Source organism: Tachyglossus aculeatus, chromosome X1 (assembly GCF_015852505.1).
Source record: "Tachyglossus aculeatus isolate mTacAcu1 chromosome X1, mTacAcu1.pri, whole genome shotgun sequence".
NCBI classification, from domain to species: Eukaryota; Metazoa; Chordata; class Mammalia; order Monotremata; family Tachyglossidae; genus Tachyglossus; species Tachyglossus aculeatus.
The window spans coordinates 38,385,690-38,408,796 of NC_052101.1; the positions used below are offsets into that span (position 1 = coordinate 38,385,690).

General features: G+C 49.2%; 1 protein-coding gene and 1 non-coding gene across 2 annotated transcripts in view; both read left to right on the forward strand.

Annotated features, from left to right (window-relative positions):
• The first annotated feature begins 437 nt into the window (after window positions 1-437).
• Window positions 438-23,107, forward strand: part of FLT4 (fms related receptor tyrosine kinase 4) — a 111,248-nt gene continuing 88,578 nt past the window's right edge. Inside the window, exon 1 of the mRNA XM_038740580.1 lies at window positions 438-498. Coding sequence (XP_038596508.1) covers window positions 438-498 — 61 coding nt within the window. The remainder of the gene's footprint in view (window positions 499-23,107) is intronic.
• On the forward strand, window positions 12,189-12,326 carry LOC119920069. The gene has a single exon (XR_005447837.1). It is a non-coding gene; the product is annotated as a small nucleolar RNA SNORA7 (small nucleolar RNA).

The window sequence follows — 23,107 nt, forward strand, 5'->3', positions numbered from 1 at the left end:
ACATAGAGACAGTCCCTACCCAACAGTGGGCTCACAGTCTAAAAGGGGGAGACGGAGAACAGAACCAAACATACCAACAAAATAAAATAAATAGGATAGAAATGTACAAGTAAAATAAATAAATAGAGTAATAAATATGTGTACTCCCAAGCCCGCGCCCTTTCCACTGAGCCACACTGCTTCTCTGATGATTAGGATAATTAGGATGATTGGGATGATTATTCCCACCAGGCCCAGAGCGGGTTCCGGCTCCGGGAGGGAATGGGAGGGAATGGGAGGGGATGGGAGGGGATGGGAGGGAATGGGAGGGCAGTCCAGCCCCCCGTCCCGCCCCTTCCCCGCCCCTTGCCCACCCCCGGGCCTGTCCCAGCCGGGGCGTTATCTGAGACCCACCCACCCCCCCACCCACCCACAGCTCGCTGCTCCGGGCGCTGGAAATGAAGAGAGCGTCGTGTACTCTGTCCCTCTGGCTCTGGGTCGGAATCGTATCGGAGGCAGGTGAGGACGGGGACCCCCACTGACCCCCTCCCCCCAAAACGGACCCCACCCCTCCCTTCATTCACATGGATTGAGCGCTTACTGTGTGCAGAGTCTTTTAGACTGTGAGCCTTGACTGGTGGGGAGGGACTGTCTCTAGATGTGGCCAACTTGGACTTCCCAAACGCTTAGTACAGTGCTCTGCACACAGTAAGCGCTCAATAAATACGATTGATTGATTGCAGAGCACTGGACTAAACGCTTGGGAAGGACAAGTTGGCAACACATAGAGACGGTCCCTACCCACCAGTGGGTAGCCCCGCACCCCTTCTTTCTGCTCCGCACACCCCTCTTCTAGCCCTCATATCTACCCCCATCCTCCCTACCTCTAGTCTGATAATGACGGCATTTATTGAGCGCTTACTATGTGCAAAGCACTGTTCTAAGCGCTGGGGAGGTGACAAGGTGATCAGGTGGGCCTCCGGGGGGCTCACAGGCTTCACCCCCATTTTACAGATGAGGGAACTGAGGCCCAGAGAAGTGAAGTGACTTGCCCAAAGTCACCCACCTGACAAGTGGCGGAGAAGGGATTTGAACCCCTGATCTCTGACTTCAAAGCCCGGGCTCTTTCCACTGAGCCACGCTGCTTCTCTACCTCCATACCCCATGTTTCCCTGCCCTAATTCCATCGTATTTATTGAGCGCTGACTGTGTGCAGAGCACTGGACTAAGCGCTTGGTAACTAATAATGATCATAATGATGGCATTTATTAAGCGCTTACGATGTGCAAAGCACTGTTCTAAGCGCTGGGGAGGGTACAAGGTGATCAGGTTGTCCCCCGGGAGGGGCTCACAGTCTTCACCCCCATTTTCCAGATGAGGGAACTGAGGCCCAGAGAAGTGAAGTGACTTGCCCAAAGTCACACAGCTGATAATTGGACTTACAGGAAAGGGGGCGAAGGCTGCAGTGAAGGATACGATGATCACGGAGCCGCCGCTGAAATAATAATAATGATGGCATTTACTAAGCGCTTACTATGTGCAAAGCAAGCGCTGGGGAGGTTACAAGGCGATCAGGTTGTCCCACGGGGGGCTCACAGTCTTAATCCCCATTTTCCAGATGAGGAAACTGAGGCCCAGAGAAGTGAAGTGACTTGCCCAAGGTCAGGTGGTGGGGCGGGAGGAGACAGAGTGAGCCCCCCGCCACCGCCCCCCACGTCTGGGGTCTTCAAAAACGCAGGGGCTCAGTGGAGGGGAGGGGGGGCTGGAGCTGGGTCTCTCCTATTTATTCATTCAGTCGTATTTATTGAGCGCTTACTGTGTGCAGAGCACTGGACTAAGCGCTTGGGAAGTACAAGTTGGCAACATCTAGAGACGGTCCCTACCCAACAGTGGGCTCACGGGCCCAAAGAGATCTCTGACTCAGTATGGGCAAATTGGGGTTGGATTATCCAGGGAGCGGGGCTTCCTGAGTTCCTGGGAAGCAGAGGAGTCGGAGGAGAAAGGCACTTACAGGAAAGGGGGCGAAGGCTGCAATGCAAGATACGATGATCCCAAAGCCGCCGCTGCAGTAATAATTATGGCATTTATTAAGCGCTTACTATGTGCAAAGCACTGTTCTAACGGCTGGGGAGGGTACAATGCACTGTCTCTGTGCAATGGCACAGAGACAGTGAGACAGCAGCCGCGAGATCCATCCATCCATCAATCAATCGTATTGAGCACTTACTGTGTGCAGAGCACTGTACTAAGCGCTTGGAAAGTTCAAGTTGGCAACATAGAGAGACGGTCCCTATCAGCGGGCTCACAGCCTTTGCACATAGTAAGCACTTAATAAAGGCCATTATTATTAATAGTAATTAATAATAAATTACTTTTAAATAAAGAAGTATTTATTAATAATGATTATTATTATCAATGACATTTATTAAGCCCTTACTATGTGCAAAGCACTGTTCTAAGCACCGGAGAGGTTACAAGGTGATCAGATTGTCCCACGGGGAGGGCTCACAGTCTTAATCCCCAATTTACAGATGAGGGAACTGAGGCCCAGAGAAGTGAAGTGACTTGTCCAAAGTCACCCAGCTGACAGTTGGCGGGGTGGGGATTTGAACCCATGACCTCTGACTCCAAAGCCTGGGCTCTTTCCCCTGAGCCCCGCTGCCCTTGCCCTAATACCCTCCAGTCTCCTGGCTCTCTGTGCTAATTACCACCACCACCCCCCTGCCACCTTCTGCTTCCCTGCCCCTTCCCTAATATCCCCCACCTTCTGATTCCCGCTTCCAGGGCCTGTGCTCTATCCATGCCCCATCCCGAACCCCTTCCCGGCACAAACTTCTCTCATTCTCCCTCTCCTTCCCCCCTCCCTCTTCCTTGTCTTCCCCCTCTTCCCCCATTCCCCGGCCGTCGGGCCCTTCTCCCTGGTCCCTTGACTCTGGGCCCCGGGCTCCCCCCGATCCGGCTCACATCCCTAGGGGCTCGTCCCTCCGATGCCCTACCCCTCCCTGTGAGCATCATTCATTCAATCGTATTTATTGAACGCTTACTGTGTGCAGAGTACTATACTAAGCGCTCGGAAGGTACAATTTGGAAACATCATCTGAGGGAATCATCTCCCCCTGACTTGCTCCCTTTGCTTTCCCTCCCCTCCTCCAAGCACTTCTGTATATATATGTTTGTGTGTGTATATGTTGCCAACTTGTACTTCCCAAGTGCTTAGTACAGTGCTCTGCACACAGTAAGCGCTCAATAAATACAATTGATTGATTGTGTGTATATAATAATGATGACACTTACATATGTGTATATATATATATATATTCATTCATTCAATCGTATTTATTGAGCGCTTCCTGTGTGCAGAGCACTGGACTAAGCGCTTGGGAAGTACAAGAGAAGCAGCGTGGCTCAGTGGAAAGAGCCTGGGCTTTGGAGTCAGAGGTCAGGGGTTCAAATCCCAGCTCTGCCAATTGCCAGCTGTGTGACTTTGGGCAAGTCACTTCCCTTCTCTGGGCCTCAGTTCCCTCACCTGTAAAATGAGGATTAAGATTGTGAGCCTCACGTGGGACAAACTGATTGCCCTGTATCCCCCCAGCGCTTAGAACAGTGCTTTGCACATAGTAAGTGCTTGACAAATATCATTATTATTATTATTTTTATTATTATTACAAGTTGGTAACATAGGTCCCTACCCAATAGCGGGCTCACAGTCTGGGGGCGGGGGACTATTTTATGGATAGATAGATACACACACACACACACACACACACACACACACATATATGTGAATGAACACACATATATATGTGTGTGTATATACATGCAAATATACAGGTGAACACACACATATATATGTGTATATACGTGCAAATATACAGGTGAACACACATGTGTGTGTGTACATATACATGTATGCATATACATCCATGAGCATATATATGCACATATGTGTACATGCATATATACACACATACATGTATCTATACATGTATGTGTATGTATATATACGTATGTGTGTGCATATATGTGTGCCTGTGTGTGTACGTATATGTATATATACATATATGTGTGCATATATGTGTATATATACCTCTCTGTGTGTGTATATATATAATTCTATTTTTATTTATATTGATGTCTGTTTACTTGTACTGATGTCCGTCCCTACCCCGCCCCTCCAGCTCCAGAGTGTGAGTTCGTTGGAGGCAGGGATTGCCTCCCTTTATCGCTGCATTGTAGATTTCCCAAGGCGCTCAGTACAGTGCTCTGCACGCGGTCGGCGCTCAATCCATAGGACGGAATGAATGCATGAATGGCTTTGCGGGCCGCCAGCAGGGGGCGCCAGGGAGGCAGCAAAAGAAGTGCGGGCTTCGACGACCACCACGTGCGGGACGAAGGGGCACCGGACCCTCTTCATTCAGTCAGTCAATAGTATTTATTGAGCACTTACTGTGTGCAGAGCACTGTACTAAGCGCTTGGGACAGTACAAGTTGGCAACATACAGAGACGGCCCCTACCCAACAACGGGCTTCCAGTCTAGAAGGGGGAGACAGACAACAAAATAAGTAGGCAGGTGTCAATACTATCAGAATAAATAGAATTATAGCTGTGTACTACATCACTACTATGTACACAAAGCATCATTACATACAGAAGCAGCGTGTCTCTTCCCCCTCGCCTTCCTTGCCCCCTGCCCACAGCATGCCCATCTCGGGCCAAGAGCAAGCCCCCAGCTCCGGGCAGGTCAGAGGGCACAGGTGGGAAGGGGGCGAAAAAGGGGGTGTTGGGTGTTGCCCCCAAAGGACAGGTCACCCCCCCCCCCCATAAGATCATCCAGCTGGGGGGCTAGGGCTCCTGGCTCCTCAGTAGGTGCCGTTGGGAGAACTGATTCATCCTCTTTGGGCCTAGGCTTCCCACCCCCTCATTCATTCATTCAATCGTATTTGAGTGCTTACTGTGTGCGGAGCACTGGACTAAGCACTTGGGAAGTACAAGGGGGGCTTAGTCTGGGAAGGCCTCCTGGAGAGTGTTTACTAAGTGCAAAGCACTGTTCTAAGCACTGTGGGGTTACAAGGTGATCAGGTTGTCCCACGGGTTGGGGGGGGGTCACAGTCGTAATCCCCATTTTACAGATGAGGGAACTGAGGCACAGAAAAGTGAAGTGACTTGCCCAAAGCCATCCAGCTGATAAGCAGCAGAGCAGGGATTAGAACTCATGACCTCTGACTCCCAAGCCCATGGTCTTGCCACTGAGCCGAAGTGACGACTTGCCCAAAGTCACACAGCTGAAAAGCGGCAGAGCAGGGATTAGAACCCATGACCTCGGACTCCCAAGCCTGGGCTCTTTCCACTAAGCCACGCTGCTTCTCTTGGTATTTGTTAAATGCTTACTATGTTCCAGGCACTGTACTAAGCACCGGGGTTGGTTCAAGCTAATCGGGTTGTCCCCCATGGGGCCCCAGTTTACAGATGAGGTAACTGGGGCACAGAGAAGTTAAGTAATTCACCCAAGGTCACAGAGCAGACAAGTGTCAGAACTGGAATTAGAACCCAGGTCCCAGGACTGTGCTCTATCCGTTGGGCCGTGCTGCTTGTGGGCATGGGATATGTCTAGTGACTCTATTGTGGTATACTCTCCCAAGTGCTTAGTACAGTGGTCTGTGTGCAGTTAGTGCTCCATAAATACCTTTGATTGATTGATAAATCTTAGCTGGTGAATTGTAATTATGAAACCCGGTCCCAGGTGTGCAATGAGAGGGATCGGGAGAGAATTGGAGGGCTGGAGTTACTGAAATCAAGCCTCTTGGACTTCCCCTGCCACTTTGGGACATGGTTTGTGTGTCCCCCCGACTGCCCCCACAAGCATTCGGGGGTAGGGAGACACCAAAGGGATCCCCCTGCGATCAGGGAGAGGACAAGAAACACCACCAGCCTGGGAGTTAGAAGGACCTGGGTTCCAATCCCGGGTCCGCCACTTGTCTGCTGTGTGACCTTGGGCCAAGTCACTTTAATAATAACGTTGGTATCTGTTAAGCGCTGGGGTAGATACAAGGCAATTAAGTTGTCCCACCTGGGGCTCACAGTCTTCATCCCCATTTTTACAGATGAGGTAACTGAGGCACAGAGAAGTTAAGTGACTGGCCCAAAGTCACACAGCTAAGTGGCTGAGGCGAGATTAGAACCCATGACCTCTGGCTTCCAAGCCTGGGCTCTTTCCACTATACCATGCTGCTTCTCTGTGTGACTTTGGGCAAACCACTTCACTTCTCTGGGCCTCAGTTACCTCGTCTGTAAAATGGGGATTAAAACGGTGAGCCCTCCCATGGGACAACCTGATCACCTTGTAACCACCCCACCGCTTAGAACAGTGCTTTGCACATAGTAAGCGCTTAACAAATACCATTATTATTATTATTATTATTCTCATACTTTGCTTCTCTGGGCCTCAGTTCCTCATCTATAAAACGGGGATTTGGAATGTGAGAACCGTGTGGGACACGGACTGTGTCCAACTTGATTAGCCTGCATCTTCCCCAGTGCCTGGAATGTAGTAAGTGCTTAAAAAATACCATTTGAAAAAGGACTGTCTGCTCTACCTTGAGTCCGTCCCATTTATTTCCGCAATGATGAGCAGGATGCACATGGAGGGGTGTAGATTGAGATGTGAAGTGGGAGTTGAGCAAGGTCTCTTTTAGAGTCAGGAGGGAAGGGGGGCCCTGGGAATTTGAGGACCTGGAGAGCCAGTATTCCATTGAATTTTGCCGATGATGTGACCTCAGGGCTTGGGAGTGTCCCTCTGGGATCTGAATGGACAGGACGGACAAAAGAGCCAGCTGGATCGGCGAGACCTCTGGGAAAGGGCCCGCTTGGCACCACCCTGTGTCCAGATAGTATCAAAAAGACACACATCCACCAGAGGACCTTTTTTTAAAAAAAAAATGGTTTCTGTTAAGCACTTACTGGGTGCCAAGCACTATATTAAGTGCAGGGGTAGACAAAAGCTAATCAGGTTGGACCCCATCCATGTCCCACATGGGACTCACAGTATTAATCCCCATCTTACAGATGAGGTAATTGAGGTAACAAAGAAGTTAAGTACCCAGCTAACAGGTGGCTGAGCAGGGATTAGAACCCAGGTCCTTCTGACTCCCGGCCCCTGCTGCTTCTATATGAGGAGAGGGAGTCAAGGATATTTTTCCTCTGATTTTGACACTACAGCTGTAAGCCTATGAGCTCCTCAGAGAAAATGGGTTAACAGATGCCAACCCCCAGGGCCTTTCACCACCACCGGATTTCCAGACTGGCTTAATTTAGGCTTCTGACAGGACCCAAGCACTTCCATTCAGGACTGCAAAGACCCACCATGGTGGCTCTCTGGCCTGTGAGCTCTTCAAACCCCGTGCTCTCCAAGTCCTCCTGTCCACTCGATTCCTTGTCCCCTTTCTGCCCTCTGGCAAAGTGAAAAGTTGACAATCGTACACAAAGGGCCCTGGGCTCAGCTGTTGTTTCTCATTTCTGGGTGGCTACCTGGACTGTTCCGTGGACTAGATCCACACTTCTGCGGGGACGTTGGGAGAGAATGCCCTCTCTTTTATATCCGACAGGCAATTACTCTCCCCCATTTCAAAGTCTTACTGAAGGCACATCTCCTCCAAGAGGCCCTCTTTTCCTTTTCTTCAACTCCCTTCTGCCTTGCCCTGACTCACTCCCTTTATTCAACCCCTCTCCAAGCCCCACAGTACTACAGATCTGTAACTTATTCATTTATATCAATGCCTGTTTCCCCCTCTAGACTGTAAATTCATTGTGGGCAGGGAACATATCTGTTGCATTGCTGTCCCCCAAGCGCTTAGTACAGTGCTCCACACACAGCAAGCACTCAATAAATATGATTGACTGACAGTAAAGAGCTGGGGAGAGGCCCCAGGAACAGGCAGGGTGTGACCTGTGGTGACACATGTGGAGGGCAGGAAGGAGGGGAGTTGGGTGAGGCGGAGACCTGATGTGTATCCGATTGATATAGAGAAGCAGCGTGGCTCAGTGGAAAGAGCATGGGCTTGAGAGTCAGAGGTCATGGGTTCAAATCCCAGCTCCACTGCTTAATAATAATAATAATAATGGCAGTTATTAAGCACTTACTATGTGCAAAGCACTGTTTTAAGCTCTGGGGAGGTTACAAGGGGATCAGGTTGTCCACGGGCGGCTCACGGTCTTTATCCTCATTCTACAGATGAGGTCACTGAGGCCCAGAGAAGTGAAGTGACTTGCCCAAAGTCACACAGCTGACAACTGGAGGAGCCAGGATTTAATAATAATAATAATAATAGTGGCATTTATTAAGCACTTACTATGTGCAAAGCACTGCTCTAAGTGCTGGGGAGGTTACAAGGTGATCAGATTGTCCCACGGGGGGCTCACAGTCTTAATCCCCATTTTACAGATGAGATAACTGAAGCCCAGAGAAGTGAAGTGACTTCCCTAAAGTCACACAGCTGACAAGTGGTGGAACCGGGATTTGAACTGATGACCTCTGACTCCAAAGCCAGTGCTGCTTGTCAGCCGTGTGACTTTGGGCAAGTTAACTTCTCTGTGCCTCAGTTCCCTCATCTGTAAAATGGGGATTAAGACTGGGAGCTCCCCGTGGGACAACCTGATCACCTTGTATCCTCCCCAGTGCTTAGAACAGTGCTTTGCACATAGTAAGTGCTTAACAAATGCTGTCATTATTATTATTATTATTGGGTTGAGGATGGCAGCTGCCGCACAAGGGGCATATGAAGAGAATGAGTGTGGCAGCCCTAATGGACGGGGTGGGATGAGGCAGGTTTTTAGCCCCTTTGACATGATTCCGACTGTGCCATGTGGACTTCTCCCCTCCATCCCAAGAGAGTTGGCAGCAGGCTTGGGGAAGGGGAGGAGAGCGTGCCTCCTCCCGCCCACCCCCAACACCCATCGCCCAGCTGGGTGTCCCCACCTCAAGCAGACACTTCTCTAATTTTCCTTTAGACTGTAAACTGATTGTGGGCAGGGAACACGTCTACCCACTCTGTTGTACTCTCGCCCGAATAAGTCCTTAATAAATACCATTGATTGATTCCCTGCTTTCAGAGAATGGGGAAAGGGATGCATACCTTCTTTCTCAGGGTTAGGAGACAAGGAGTGAGCCAAACATCTCCCTTGCCAGACCCGAAGGGTGAGGAATTGAGACCCAAGCCAAGCCAGGTCTCTGAGCTAGGACTGGAGAGAGAAGAGAACCAGAGTGGCCTGCGGAAAGATCAAAGACCTGGGTTCTAATCACATATCCATCACTTGTTTGCTGGGTGACCTTGGGCAAGTCACTGAACTTCTCTTACCTCATCTGTAAAATGGGGATTCAGTCCTTCACCTGCAAATGTGAGTTCCAGGGAGACAGGGACTGTGTCCAACCTGATTATTTTGTTTCTGTCTCAGTGCTTAGTACAGTGCCTGGCACATTGTAAGCACTTGCTCCCAGACTGAGCCCCCTTCCTCCTCTCCCCCTCCTCATCCCCCCGACCTTACCTCCTTCCCCTCCCCACAGCACATGTATATATGTACGTATTTATTACTCTACTTTATTTGTACATATTTTTCTATTTATTTTATTTTGTTAATATGTTTTCTTTCGTTCTCTGCCTCCCCCTTCTAGACTGTGAGCCCACTTTTGGGTAGGGACCGTCTCTATATGTTGCCAACTTGTACTTCCCAAGCGCTTAGTACAGTGCTCTGCACACAGTAAGCACTCAATAAATATGATTGAATGAATGAACTTAGCAAATATCATTTAAAAATAAACCCACCAGTGGGAGAGCATCCAGAGGGACCTGAAAGCATGCCAGAATTCAGGTCCAGCTCCAATCGGTTTTGTCGAAAGGGGATCAGCCCAGTGAATGGGTAAGCTCTTTTTTTCTTTTGCGGTTTTTGTTAATTGCCTATTCCGAGGCATGCACTGCAGTATGCACTGGGGTGGATAAATCGGGCCAGACATTGTCCCTGTCTACCTGAAGCTCTCAGTCCCAGTCCAGGCAGCAGGCTCTGTGCGGAACCCAGAAAGGATGCCTCGATCCGGAGTCTGGATTCTTTCCGAGATCTGAAGGGTTGGAAGTGTAGCAGGGCTCAACTCTCCCAACCGTAGATGTCGAGTTCAGAGGTCCCACCCTAAACTACTCTCTCCTTTGAGGATCCGGAGAAGGTTGGGGGGAGATCAGTGAGCGTGGAGGGGCTCTGAACCCACGGGGCCCAGGGTGGAATCTTCCTCCGAGAAAGACTAGGCTGCAGAAAGAGGTCGTAAGGGGGGAGCTGGCTGGACAGTGTGGCTGAAGAGTCCAGCTCCAGCGTGCAGTCTCATGGCAATCTGTGGCTTGTGTGGCCGAGAATGGGAAGGGTGAATCCGGCCATTTGTGGTTCATTCATCCATTTATTCAATAGTATTTATTGAGTGCTTACTGTGTGCAGAGCACTGGACTAAGCGCTTGGGAAGTACAAGTTGGCAACATATAGAGACGGTCCCTACCCAACAGTGGGCTCAAAGTCTAGAAGGGGGAGACAGAGAACAAAACATATTAACAAAATAAAATAAATAGAATAAATATGTATAGAGTAATAAATACGTGCAAGCATATATACATATATACAGGTGCTGTGGGGAGGGGAAGGAGGTAAGGTGGAGGGGATGGGGAGGAAGGAGGAGGTTCAGTCTGGGAAGGCTTCCTGGAGGAGCTGAGCTCTCAGTAGGGCTTTGAAGGGAGGAAGAGAGCTAGTTCATTCGGTCAGTCGGTCCCGGTTCATTTGATACATTCATGTATCAGTCAGTCAATCGTATTTATTGAGCACTTTATATGCGCACAGCATTGTACTAAGAGTTTGGTAGACTACAATATAATAATGTATCAGACACATTCCCTACCCACGGTGAGCTAATAGTCTAGAGGGGGAGACAGACAATAGTAGAAATAAATAAATTACCGATTAGGACATGAGCGCTGTGGGGCTGGGGTGTGAAGACTATCATGCCGTGGCTCAGAATGCAAGGGAGAGAAACTGAGGCATCTACATCGATGGCTAGTGGGTGGTAGAGTCCAGGGATCCGGATCACTCCCGCCAGCAAAAAGCAGTGCAAGGCAGAGGCCTGGGCATCGTCTCAAGTATCAAAAATTAAATCCAGGTTTTGGGCTTAATGTGGGGCTTTAGGTACCAGGGGTCTAAGAATGGAGCAGACAGGCCCTAGTTCTCCCTCAGTGTCCTAGGGAGGGATTTCTCTGATTTGGATTTATTTTTATATGAGGCCAAGGAGGCCAAAGAAGAGAACCCTGTCATATGCAGGGTAAACCAGGCACAGTCCTGCCAGCCCCATGGAGGTTCTCTCTCCCCCCAGCACTTGAAATATAAACTCCACAGGGATCTTAGCTGCAAGTCCTCGAGGACTCTGGGCAGTGGAAGCTATAGGCTTCCTCAGGCTTCAGTTCATCCCTTCAATCAGCCAATCCATCAGTGATATTTATTGAGCACTTACTGTGTGCAGAGCACTGTACTAAGATAAATATTTTTTTTTTCGCCCACAGCAAGCTCCCTCCTCTCTAGAGCCCTGGCCCAGTCCTAACCCCTCATTCATCTTCCCCTCAGACAGTGCAGGGGGCTGTTTGGGGTGATTGCGGTGGTGATGTCAGCAGCAGCAGCTCTGATAAAGTCGGGGAGAAGAGGCTGTTCATTAGAGAAGCAGTGTGGCTCAGTGGAAAGAGCACAGGCTTTGGAGTCAGAGGTCATGGGTTCAAATCCCAGCTCCACCAATTGTCAGCTGTGTGACTTTGGGCAAGTCACTTAACTTCTCTGTGCCTCAGTTATCTCATCTGTAAAATGGGGATTGACTGTGCGCCCCCTGTGGGAAAACCAAATCACCTTGTAACCTCCCCAGATCTTAGAACAGTGCTTTGCACATAGTAAGCACTTAATAAATGTCATTATTATTATTATTATTATCCCTCCTGATGGCTGTGAGGCAGAGACCCACTTTGCCTGGTGGACAAAGCTGACCTGATAAGGGAGTTATCCTCTATTAATCAACCTCTTTATTGGTCCTCCACACCCTTCGACCCTCACCTGTTCTCTCTTCCTTTCCTCCCAGTCAATCAGGTTCCCTTTCTTCCTCAGCTGGTGTCTTTTGGTTTCTCTAAACCTTTCATCTAAATGGACTTTGCCCCATTCAGGATTGCACTTGGAGAGTTTTCAGTCCTCTACCAGTCTTGGCTACAGGAGGGAGAGTCAAGCAGAGGCAGACCCATTCCATTCCCAGCTTGGGCAGTGGCTAGCGAGTGGAAGATAATCTGCTACAAGTCAAAACTCCCCTGAGCTGGGCAGCAGCGACATGGGAGAGAGTCGAGGGTGGAGGTTCTAGTTTACTGGGCAGGAGAAGGCAATGGTAAACCACTTCCAAATTTTTTTTACCGGGAAAACGCTATGGATACACTACCAGAATGATTGCATATTGGAGAGTGGGGTGTTCTGGGAGAGATGTGTCCATGGAGTCACTGTGGGTCGGAGATGATTCAACAGTAAAAGACAAGTCAAACTGACTTTAGGGCAACAAATCCTCTTGCTTTTGATTATTATTCAGGAGAGGGACTGATGGTTAGCAATGCTGTCCCTATCAAGCCCTAGTGCGATAGCAGGCTGCCCCGTCTCTACTGGATGATATTTTCCTAGACAGAATAGGGGGTGTCCACCTGGAAATGAATGAATGAATCATTATTTATTGAGCACTTACAATGTGCAGAATACTGTACTAAACACCTTAGAGAGTACCATATAAAAGATTCAGTAGCTATGTTCCCTTCCCACAGCAGTTTACAGTCTAGACGGGGAGACAGACATTAAAATAAATTGTGGATATGTAAGTACTGTGGAGATGAAGATGGTTTTATTTGAGGGCTGAGGCAATGAGTTTAAATCAAACCAGTTGTCTGGCTTGGTGGTAATTACTTAATTGTCCTGGACCTCAGTTACTCCATCTTATTGCTCACCTTTTTCTCAGGGGACTGTTGGCCGAGTTCTGGAGGTTTTTTTGTGTTTTTTTTAATGGTATTCGTTAATTAGGTCAGGAACAGTCCCTGTCCCACATGGGGCTCATAATCTAAGTAAGAAGTTGGGTGAGAGGGCTGAGTACTTTGTGTCCCTCAGCTGAAGATGATCACAGAATGGAGGTAATAGTATTTATTCAGGACCTACTGTGTGTAGAGGTCAGTGTGTCCCTGATTACAGACCACTAGTTAAGGGGTGGGGAAGTTTTCTAAAAACAGAGCACAGATTGTAGACTTCAGAGGGCAGCGATAGAAGCAAAGCGGGGGAGGCTTGGTGTTCCATGGTAGTGTGGCAACTACAGCTGTCAAGTGGTCCAGAGTTCAGCCTGGATTAACAGCTTTGTCAATGCCTTGGTTTGGAGATATTCCTTCACTTGCTTGGGAGAAGGAGATCCCTTTGACATCCCAGGAAGAGTCCAGCCTAGGAAGAATTGTGTCCCCAGCAGATCTGAGGTAGGATACAGGGACTTTGTGTAATGTCTTGAGAAGTCCCCCTGCCCTCTCCCAATACACTTACAGCTTCCTTGACTTCTACTTTTCTCACAACTTCCTTTCCTTTACCCTTCTCTCTCATCTTCATGAGCCATCTTCCTGCTCCCTGTTAATAATAATGATGCTATTAGGGTATTTATGTGTCAGAATCAGGGGTGGAAACAAGATGATTAAAGCAGAGAGTCCTTGTCCCACACAGGACTCACAATCTAAGAAACAGAGGTGGTATCTTATCTCCATTTTTCAGATGAGAAGACTGAGGCTCAGAGAGGTTGTGATTTGCCCATGGTCCCACAGCAGGCCAGTGGCAGAGCTGGGATTTGAACCTAGTTCTCCTGATTTACCAGTCTCACGTGTTTTCAAAGTCTACTTTGGTACAGGTGGGCAAACAAAAGGGAAGCAGTGTGGCCTAGTGGATAGAGCATGGGCATAGGAGTCAGAGGGATCTGAGTTCTAATCTTAGCTATGCCACTTTTTCTGTCGTGTGACCTTGGGCAAGTCACTTCACTTCTCTGTGCCTCAGTTCCCTCATCTGTAAAATGGGGTTTAAGACTGTGAGCCCCATGTGGGATATGCGCTGTTTCCAACCTGATTTAACTTGTATCTACCCCAGCGCTTAATACAGTGGCTGGCGCATAGTAGAAACTTTACCATAAGAAAGCACTCCTCCTTTTTCGTTTTTGTATTTGGGGAGGGGGAGGGAAGGGGAGAGAGGGACAGAGGAGGGAGTGAAGAGGGAAGTTAGATGCTACAACCCAGGTGGTGGGGCTTTATCTCTCCCAAGCCCGGCTGAAGCAGACCCAGTGGGCAGCCGGAAGTCCGCGGCCTGTCGGGATGAAAAATGAGTGGTGACTTTGGAAAATCTGACACTTGTTTTTGGTTTCTGAAAGTGAAATTGTTTTTGGAGGGCACACCCGCTGCTGCTTGATAGCTTGTGGGACACTCCCACAAGCTTATCATCTGAGCTCCCATATGAGAATGATAATAATAGTGGCATTTGTTAAGCACTTACTATGTGCAAAGCCCTGTTCTAAGCGCTGGTGGGGATACAAGGTGGTCGGGTTGTCCCACGTGGGGCTCACAGTCTTTATCCCCATTTTACAAATGAGGTAACTGAGGCACAGAGAAGTAACTTGCCCAAAGTCACACAGTTGACGAGTGGCGGAGCTGGGATTAGAACCCATGACCTCTGGCTCCCAAGCCCGGACTTTTTCCACTGAGCGAAGCATGGTCTAGTGGACAGAGCATAGGCCTGGGAGTTGAAAGGACCTGGGTTCTAATCCAGACTCACCACTTGTCTTCTGTGTGACCTTGGGTAAGTCACTTCTCTTTTCTATGCCTCAGTTCCCTCATCAGTAAAATGGGGATTAAGAATGTGAGCCCCAAGTGGGACAGGGACTGTATCCAATTACATTTCTTTGTATTTCATTCATTCAATCGTATTGAGCGCTTACTGTGTGCAGAGCACTGTACTAAGCGCTTGGGAAGTACAAGTTGGCAACGTATAGAGATGGTCCCTACCCAACAGTGGGCTCACAGTCACAGTATTCACCCCATTGCTTAGTACAGTGCCTGGTATATAGTTAAGTGCTTAACTACCACAATTATTATTATTATTATTACTTCCACTCTTCCCCGGGCAGGGGGGTTGTGTTACCTTTTGGACCAAGGGGTTGGGGTCTTGGGATCTCAGCGTTCCTCTTGGAGAACCTGGCTGCCTCCATGCTCAGAATCTCCCAGATCTTCTATGGGTCCCGGCTTCTTGATTCTTACCCCTTCTCCCACTGTGATTCCCGCTCAGAGAACAACGTGGGTCCCTGCAGAGAGGGTGAGTTAATGGCTCCTCCACTTGGGCTTCCCAAGAGATGTTGCCACCTGTTATCCAGATGGAGGGGCTGAGGCCTAGAGAAGGGATGTGAAGCCCCACGAGTCCTTCAACCCTGGGAATAGAATCGGAGGTGCTCAACCCATGGCCTCACTTGGGCATCACGAGGCTGGTAAGGGAGAAGCGCTCAGCAGGCTCAGAAGGAGGCGGTGAGGAGCCACCTGGGCAGGATTGGGTCATTATTTACCCTTACTTGCTGGACAGTTCCTTTAAAGATTGACTAGTCCAACCCTCTATCTTCTGGTATGAACCCAGAAAAGCCATCACATCTGTTTCTTAAGGGGATTCCACAGTTCCCCTTGGATCCCTTTTCCAGTGTCCCACAAACCTTGTGATTAAAAAGTTCCTCTTGGCGTCTAACTTACATCCGCCTTGCTGCTGTTGGCCCCTAAGCACCTTGTATCTGAAGGACCGTGAGGTGTCCTGGAGGCTTGGGGTGTTTTCCCCCGAGTTGCTGGGGGACTCACCTCTTCCCCACTCTCCAAGCAGTCAGGGATGTGACTCTCACAGTGTACTTCCTTTGTGATAAACACGGTTATGAAACTCTCGGTCCAGACCATTCCCCCTGGCAGTCGGGGGGGCAGACAGGTCTTTCCTCACGCACACAGGGAATGCATCTGCCAACTCCGTCATATCGTACTCTTCCGAGTGCTTAGTATAGTGGTCTGTATGCATTAAGCGCTTGATTAAAATTGACTGGGGGGTCTCGATGCAAAATCTGCGATGTGCTTCCCTTCCTGGCAAAAGGGAATTGGTCAGTTTGTAGCCAGCTGTCCCCAGTGAGGGCCCATCTGCTGAAACCAGGTTAGGGCCCAGTATGGTGTCAATGTAGGCTACTGGAAGGAAGCAGGTTGGCCTGGCTGTGGCCACCGGCAGTTTGTTGGCTCTTTTTGCCCTGACCTGTGAATCTGAGACTGTCTGTCCCAGGGCCAGGAGTAGTGAAGGATAATCAGCTGCACCTGCCACAAATTAGAGGGTGGAATTTCTTTGTGCCCCATGGAGAGGGTCCAGTGGACTCACAGCCTAAGGTCCCAAAGGGCCTGAGGTGGAAGAAATCTGATAGGCCCCTTTTGGTGTGTACCCTCACTTTCCCAATCCTGCTGGGACTATGTTGTCCTAGGACAGAAGCCGGAGCTGAGTTTAATGGATGGGAAGGTGGGGGGGACACAGAGTGCAGTGGGGCTGCAGCCCCCTTTGACCTCTTTTTATGGAGGCCTTTGTCTTATACTGGGCTTCTCAGCTACAGAGAAGAGTGGTCACAGCCTGTAATATTTATCTCTATTAGTGTCTGTCTCCCCCTCTAGACTGTAAGCTTGAGTGAGCAGGGAATGTGTCTGTGATATTGTTATATTGTACTCTCCCAAGCGCTTAGTATAGTGTGCTCTGCACATAGTAAGCTCTCAACATGATTGACCAGCTGACCATAACTGCATCCTTGAATTAGTCAATCAGTCAATTTGAAGGACTGTGTGGTGGGGCGGGAGGGGTGTCAGTTGTGTCTGGACGACTGCTCTAAGCTCTTAGGAGGGTTGCAGGGTGACACCAAAACTTTGTCTTTGGGGAGTTGGCAGCAAACGGAGTACAATTGGGTTGGATGTTGGAGAAGAGAATGGGGAGTCTCCCAGATGAGGGGAGAGGTCAGCTCTGTGATTTGGTGGCAGGAGAACTGTAGGTTTGAGGGAGGGAGGAAGCAGATTGAGCAGGTTTGCTTGGCTGGAGCAGGGGGCCTGAACCCCGGGTGGTAGGGATTTGTGTCTTCAGAGACAACTGGCTTCTACCAGCTGTGTCTAAAGCAGCTTGACTCTGACCAATTATCTATTAATACCAGGTGGGCACCTTCATTCAGATGTAGAGAGGTCTATTCAGGTGACAGTGGCAGGGATGTGGGCCACCCTTCAGGCCCAGGGCAAGGGAGCTGAGCCTCATCGCTGCCAGAGGTGGGTGGGAAGCAGCCTGGGAGGGATGGAGTAAGGAAAGGCTCGTGAAACTGAGTCGGAGGTTTCTGTGAATCAATCAATCAATTGTATTCATTGAGCGCTTATTGTGTGCAGAGCACTGTACTAAGCACTTGGGAAGTACAAGTTGGCAACATATGGAGACAGTCCTTCCCCAACAGTGGGCTCACAGTCTTAAAGGGGGAGACAGAACAAAACCAAACATACTAACAAAATAAAATAAGTAGAATAGATATGTACAAGTAAAATAAATAGAGTAATAAATATGTACAAACATATATGAAGCGGGAGAGGAGCCAGGATGAGATTTTCCAAAGGTCGTGCTACTGGTAAGCAACCTTGTTCTCAGGCAAGAAAGACCAAATGTGCTGAATCCTGTCCTTTCTGAGACCTCCCCACTTCCCTCTAGACTGTGAGCTCCTTGTGGGCAGAGGGAACATGACTGACAGCTCTTTTGTATTGTAATAATAATGATGGTATTTAAGAACATCCTATTCATTCATTCAATCATATTTATTGAGCACTTACTGTGTGCAGAGCACTATACTAAGCGCTTGGGAAGTCCAAGTTGACAACACATAGAGAGGGTCCCTACCCAACAGTGGGCTCACAGTCTAGAAGGGGGAGACAGAGAACTAAACAAAACACGTTAACAAAATAAAATAGAATATGTACAAATAAAATAGAGTAGGTAAATAGACTTGCCCAAAGTCACACAGCTGACAATCGGCAGAGCCGGGACTTGAACCTATGACCTCTGACTCCAAAGCCCGGGCTCTTTCCACTGAGCCACGCTGCTTCTCTGCGCTTACGTAGTAAGCGCTTACCAAATACCATAATTATTATTATCATTACTGTGTGTGGAGCACTGTATTAAGCGTTATAGGTCAAGCGTTTTAAGTGCTGGGGTAGATACAAACTCCCTGCTCAGGATTGCACCTGGAGAGCTTAAAGTACTCTAATTCATTCATTCAATCGTATTTATTGAGTGCTTACTGTGTGCAGAGCACTGTACTAAGCGCTTGAGGGAGGGGGAGAGTCAAGCAGAGGCTTACCCATTCCATTCCTAGCTCGGGCAGTGGCTAGCGAGTGGAAGGCAATCTGCTACAAGTCAATACTCACCTGTGCTGGGCAGCAGCGACATGGGAGAGAGTTGAGGGCAGAGATTCTAGTTTACTGCATGGAAGAAGGCAATGATAAACCACTTCCGCATTTTGACCAAGAAAACCCTATGGATCCACTACCAGAATGATTGCAGATGGAGGTGGGGCGTTCTGGGAGACGTGTCCACGGCGTCGCTATGGGTCGGAGACGACTAAACAGCATAAGACAAGAGATACAAGCTAATCCAGTTGGACCAAGTCGCTGTCCCCCATGGGGCTCACGGTCTTAAACCCCATTTTACAAATGAGGTAACTGAGGCACAGAGAAGTATGAAATGACTTGCCCGTAGCAGACAAGTGGTCTAATCCCAGTGGAGCTGGGATTAGAACCCAGGTCCTTCTTGCTCTCAGGCCTGTGCTCTTTCCACTAGGCCATACTGCTTCCCAAGTGCCTCCCCAGTGCCTAGTAGTGTTCTGAGCATGGTAAGCTCCCGATTAAATACCACTGATTAATTGCTCTCCTCTGGAGCCACAGTCTACCTCTCTGTATAGTGAGGAGGAGGGCTCAGACTGGGGAGTTGCAGTCGTTAGTTGAGAGTAAGTGCTCGATAAATACGACTGAATGAATGAATTCAGCAAGCCTTGCCGACGTGATGTCAGTGCCGTGCACGAACACGCGGTGTGACTTTGGACCAGGCCTACCTGGTTCAAGCCAGATTCCACAGGGTTAACTTTTTTTGATGGTATCTAAGTGCTTACTATGGCCCAAGCACTCTACTAAGCTCTGGGGTAATAATAATAAAAATAATGATATTTGTTAAGCGCTTACTACGTGCAAAGTTCTGTTCTGAGAGCTGTGGGGATACAAGGTGATCAGGTTGTCCCATGTGGGGCTCACAGTTGTCATCCCCATTTTACAGATGAGGTAACTGAGGCTCAGAGAAGTTAAGTGACTTGCCCAAGGTCACACAGCAGACGTGGGGTAGATGCAAGATACTCAGGTTGGACTTTTCTTTCCCTGGCTGGGAGTCCTTTTCCCTGGGAGAACGTCGGTGACCAGTCGTTTGGTCAAACCCGTATGGGGCCACCAAGCTGGTGAACCTCCATCTTCGGTGACGATGGCGGTAGGAGGGATCCCGAGCCATTAGCGCCACAACTCTCAGGCCCGGGGGCGGGCAGCTCCCACATCACCTGGCCAGGGTGGCCAATCCCCGAAGGGTTAATTGGGGTGGTCCCAGGGCCGGGTCCAATGGGCTATGGGCCCCGGCCGGGGGGAGGTCAGCACTGGTTCATGGGAAAGGAAAAATTGGCAGCTGGACCGGATGTCCTGCGTTTCCCCTCTTCCTGCAGCCGCCGGAGCGACGATCCTTATTTAGCTTTCCTGATGGACAGGAGGGATCCGACGGCGGAAACTGTCACTGCCTGATAACAACTCAGGGACCCTTTTCTGAAGGGCAGCCCAGCAGGGAAGCCGGGGCAGTAGGTAGCTCACCTTCCATAGCCAAGAGGAGGGGGCTACTGGCCCATGACACCTTCTCCTCCTCCCTCTGAGTCTCCCCCTGTTCTGCCCCAGGGAACGGAGTGACAGAGAAAGAGAGACAGCTTGTGAGAGTGTTTTATAATCAATCAATCAATCAATCGTATTTATTGAGTGCTTACTGTGTGCAGAGCACTGTACTAAGCGCTTGGGAAGTACAAGTTGGCAACATATAGAGACGGTCCCTACCCAACAGTGAGTTCATAATAATGATGGCATTTATTAATCAATCAATCAATCGTATTGAGCGCTTACTATGTGCAGAGCACTGTACTAAGCACTTGGGAAGTACAAGTTGGCAACATATAGAGACGGTCCCTACCCAACAGTGAGTTCATAATAATGATGGCATTTATTAATCAATCGTATTGAGCGCTTACCGTGTGCAGAGCACTGTACTAAGCGCTTGGGAAGTCCAAGTTGGCAACATATAGAGACGGTCCCTACCCAACAGTGGGCTCATAATAATGATGGTATTTATTAAGCGCTTACTATGTGCAAAGCACTGTTCTAAGCGCTGGGGAAGTTACAAGGTGATCAGGTTGTCCCACGGGGGGGTTCACGGTCTTAATCCCCATTTGACAGATGAGGTAACTGAGGAACAGAGAAGTGAAGTGACTTGCCCGAAGTCACACAGCTGACAATTGGCGGAGTTGGGATTTTATGTGAGCCTGGGCACGCTCTGCGAGGCCTGGGCTTTGTCTTCAGAGAGAGGAGGCCAAAATTTCCTACTGATTTCCCCCCACACTGATTTGCCGGGTGATTCTGGGCCGGTTGCATTCCCTCTCTGGCCTCGGTTTTTCCATCTGTCGAATGGGAGGTAACGCCAGCCTCCAAGGCGTGGAGGAAGAGTGAAAGAGGGAGTGTCCAGGAAACACTCTGAGCTGCTCTGAAGAGAGAGGCAGGGAAAAGCCCTCGAGTTTCCTATTGTTATAGAAAGGAATATTCTCTGAGGTCTCAGGACTGTTACTTAGAAGCCACCTGCTGCCTATAGGACGTGGCTTAAACTCAGGATTGAGAATCCTCCCAAGCCCAGCCCTTCACAGTGACAGGCGCGGGAAAGGACAAAAAACCCCAGTACGGTTGGTCGTGGGGCTTTCTAACTTCCTCATGGGCTTGGGCTGCTCCCTGAGGGCCCCTCAGAAACAAGTCCACCCCCAAGCAGGATTGCTTGTGAGCCCACTGTTGGGTAGGGACTGTCTCTATATGTTGGCAACTTGTACTTCCCAAGCGCTTAGTCCAGTGCTCTGCACACAGTAAGCTCTCAATAAATACGATTGATTGAATGAATGAATGAACTGGGTGAGGCCCCAAGCTCCCTGACCTCTAGGGCCAGGCTACCCTCATCTGCTCCTATCTCGGCACCGGGTTCGGAGGAGTTCCACCCGTGCCAGGGCACATGGAGGCAGAAATAATAATAATAATGGCATTTATTAAGCGCTTACTATGTGCGAAGCACTGTTCTAAGCGTGGGGGTAGATACAAGGTAATCAGGTTGTCCCACGTGGGGCTCACAGTCTTCATCCCCATTTTACAGAGGAGGGAACTGAGGCCCAGAGAAGTGAAGCGACTTGCCCAAAGTCGCACAGCTGACAAGTGGAGGAGTGGGATTTGAACCCACGACCTCTGACTCCAAAGCCCGGGCTCTTTCCACTGAGCCACGCTGCTTCCCCAAATAATAATAATGATGGCTTTTATTGAGCGCTGGGGAGGTTACAAGGTGATCAGGTTGTCCCATGGGGGGCTCACAGTCTTAACTCCCATTTTACAGATGAGGTAACTGAGGCCCAGAGAAGTGAAGTGACTTGCCCAAAGTCACACCGCTGACAATTGGCGGGCACATGTGCTTTAGGGAGGAGAGGAGGGTGTGAGTTTTGGTCTGGGAACCCCCAGATTTCCACTCACCCATTCCTCCTGCACAGCTTGAATAATAATAATAATTATGGTATTTGTTAAGCACTTACTATTTGCCAGGCACTGTACTGAGCGCACTGGGGTAGATACGAGCAAATCGGGTTGGATGCAGTCCTGGTCCCATGTGGGGCTCAATTCCCATTTTACAGATGAGGTAACTGAGGCCCAGAGAAGTGAAGTGACTTGCCCCAGGTCACACAGCAGACCACTGGCAGAGCCAGGATTAGAACCCATGACCTTCTGATTCCTAGGCCCATGCTGCTTTTGACCTCATTCAGCACACTCAGCCTCTGGTCCTCCCCCGTTCCCAAATGGGTATACAGAGATCTCTCCACCTTGTGATAGAGTACACCCTATCCATCCCGACTGAGGATGGAGGGAAATGTCCTTAGGCTGCAATGTGAGGGATCTGGAATAGAAGATAGACCATCCTGAATGTGAGAGTAATTGGTGATGATGGTGGTGGTATTTGCTAATAATAATGGCATTTATTAAGCGCTTACTAAGTGCAAAGCACTGTTCTAAGCGCTGGGGAGGTTACAAGGTGATCAGGTTGACCCACGGGGGGCTCACAGCCTTAATCCCCATTTTCCAGATGAGGGAACTAAGGCCCAGAGAAGTTGTGACTTGCCCAAAGTCACACAGCTGACAATTGGTGGAGCCGGAATTTGAACCTCTGACTCCAAAGCCCGTGCTCTTTCCACTGAGCCACGCTGCTTCTCAAGCGCTTTTGTTAAGTGCTTACTATGTGCCAAGCACTGTTCTAAGCACTGAAGTAGATACAAGGTAATCAGGTTGTCCCACCTGGGGCTCACAGTCTCAATCCCCCTTTTACAAATGAGGTAACTGAGGCACAGAGAAGTGAAGTGACTGGCGCAAGGTCACATAGCTGACAAGTGGCAGAGCTGGGATTAGATCCCATGACTTCAAAGCCCGGGCTCTTGCCACTCTTGCTGCTTCTCAGGCCTTGAGATGGCAATCGATCAATAAATGGTATTTAAGTGCTTGGTATAGTGCTCTGCACACACTAAGCGTTCAATAAATATGATTGAATGAATTTAAGTGCTTAGAAAAGTACAATAGGACAAAATAGACAAGTGACTTTGGGCAAGTCACTTCTCTGTGCCTGTTACCTCATCTGTAAAATGGGGAT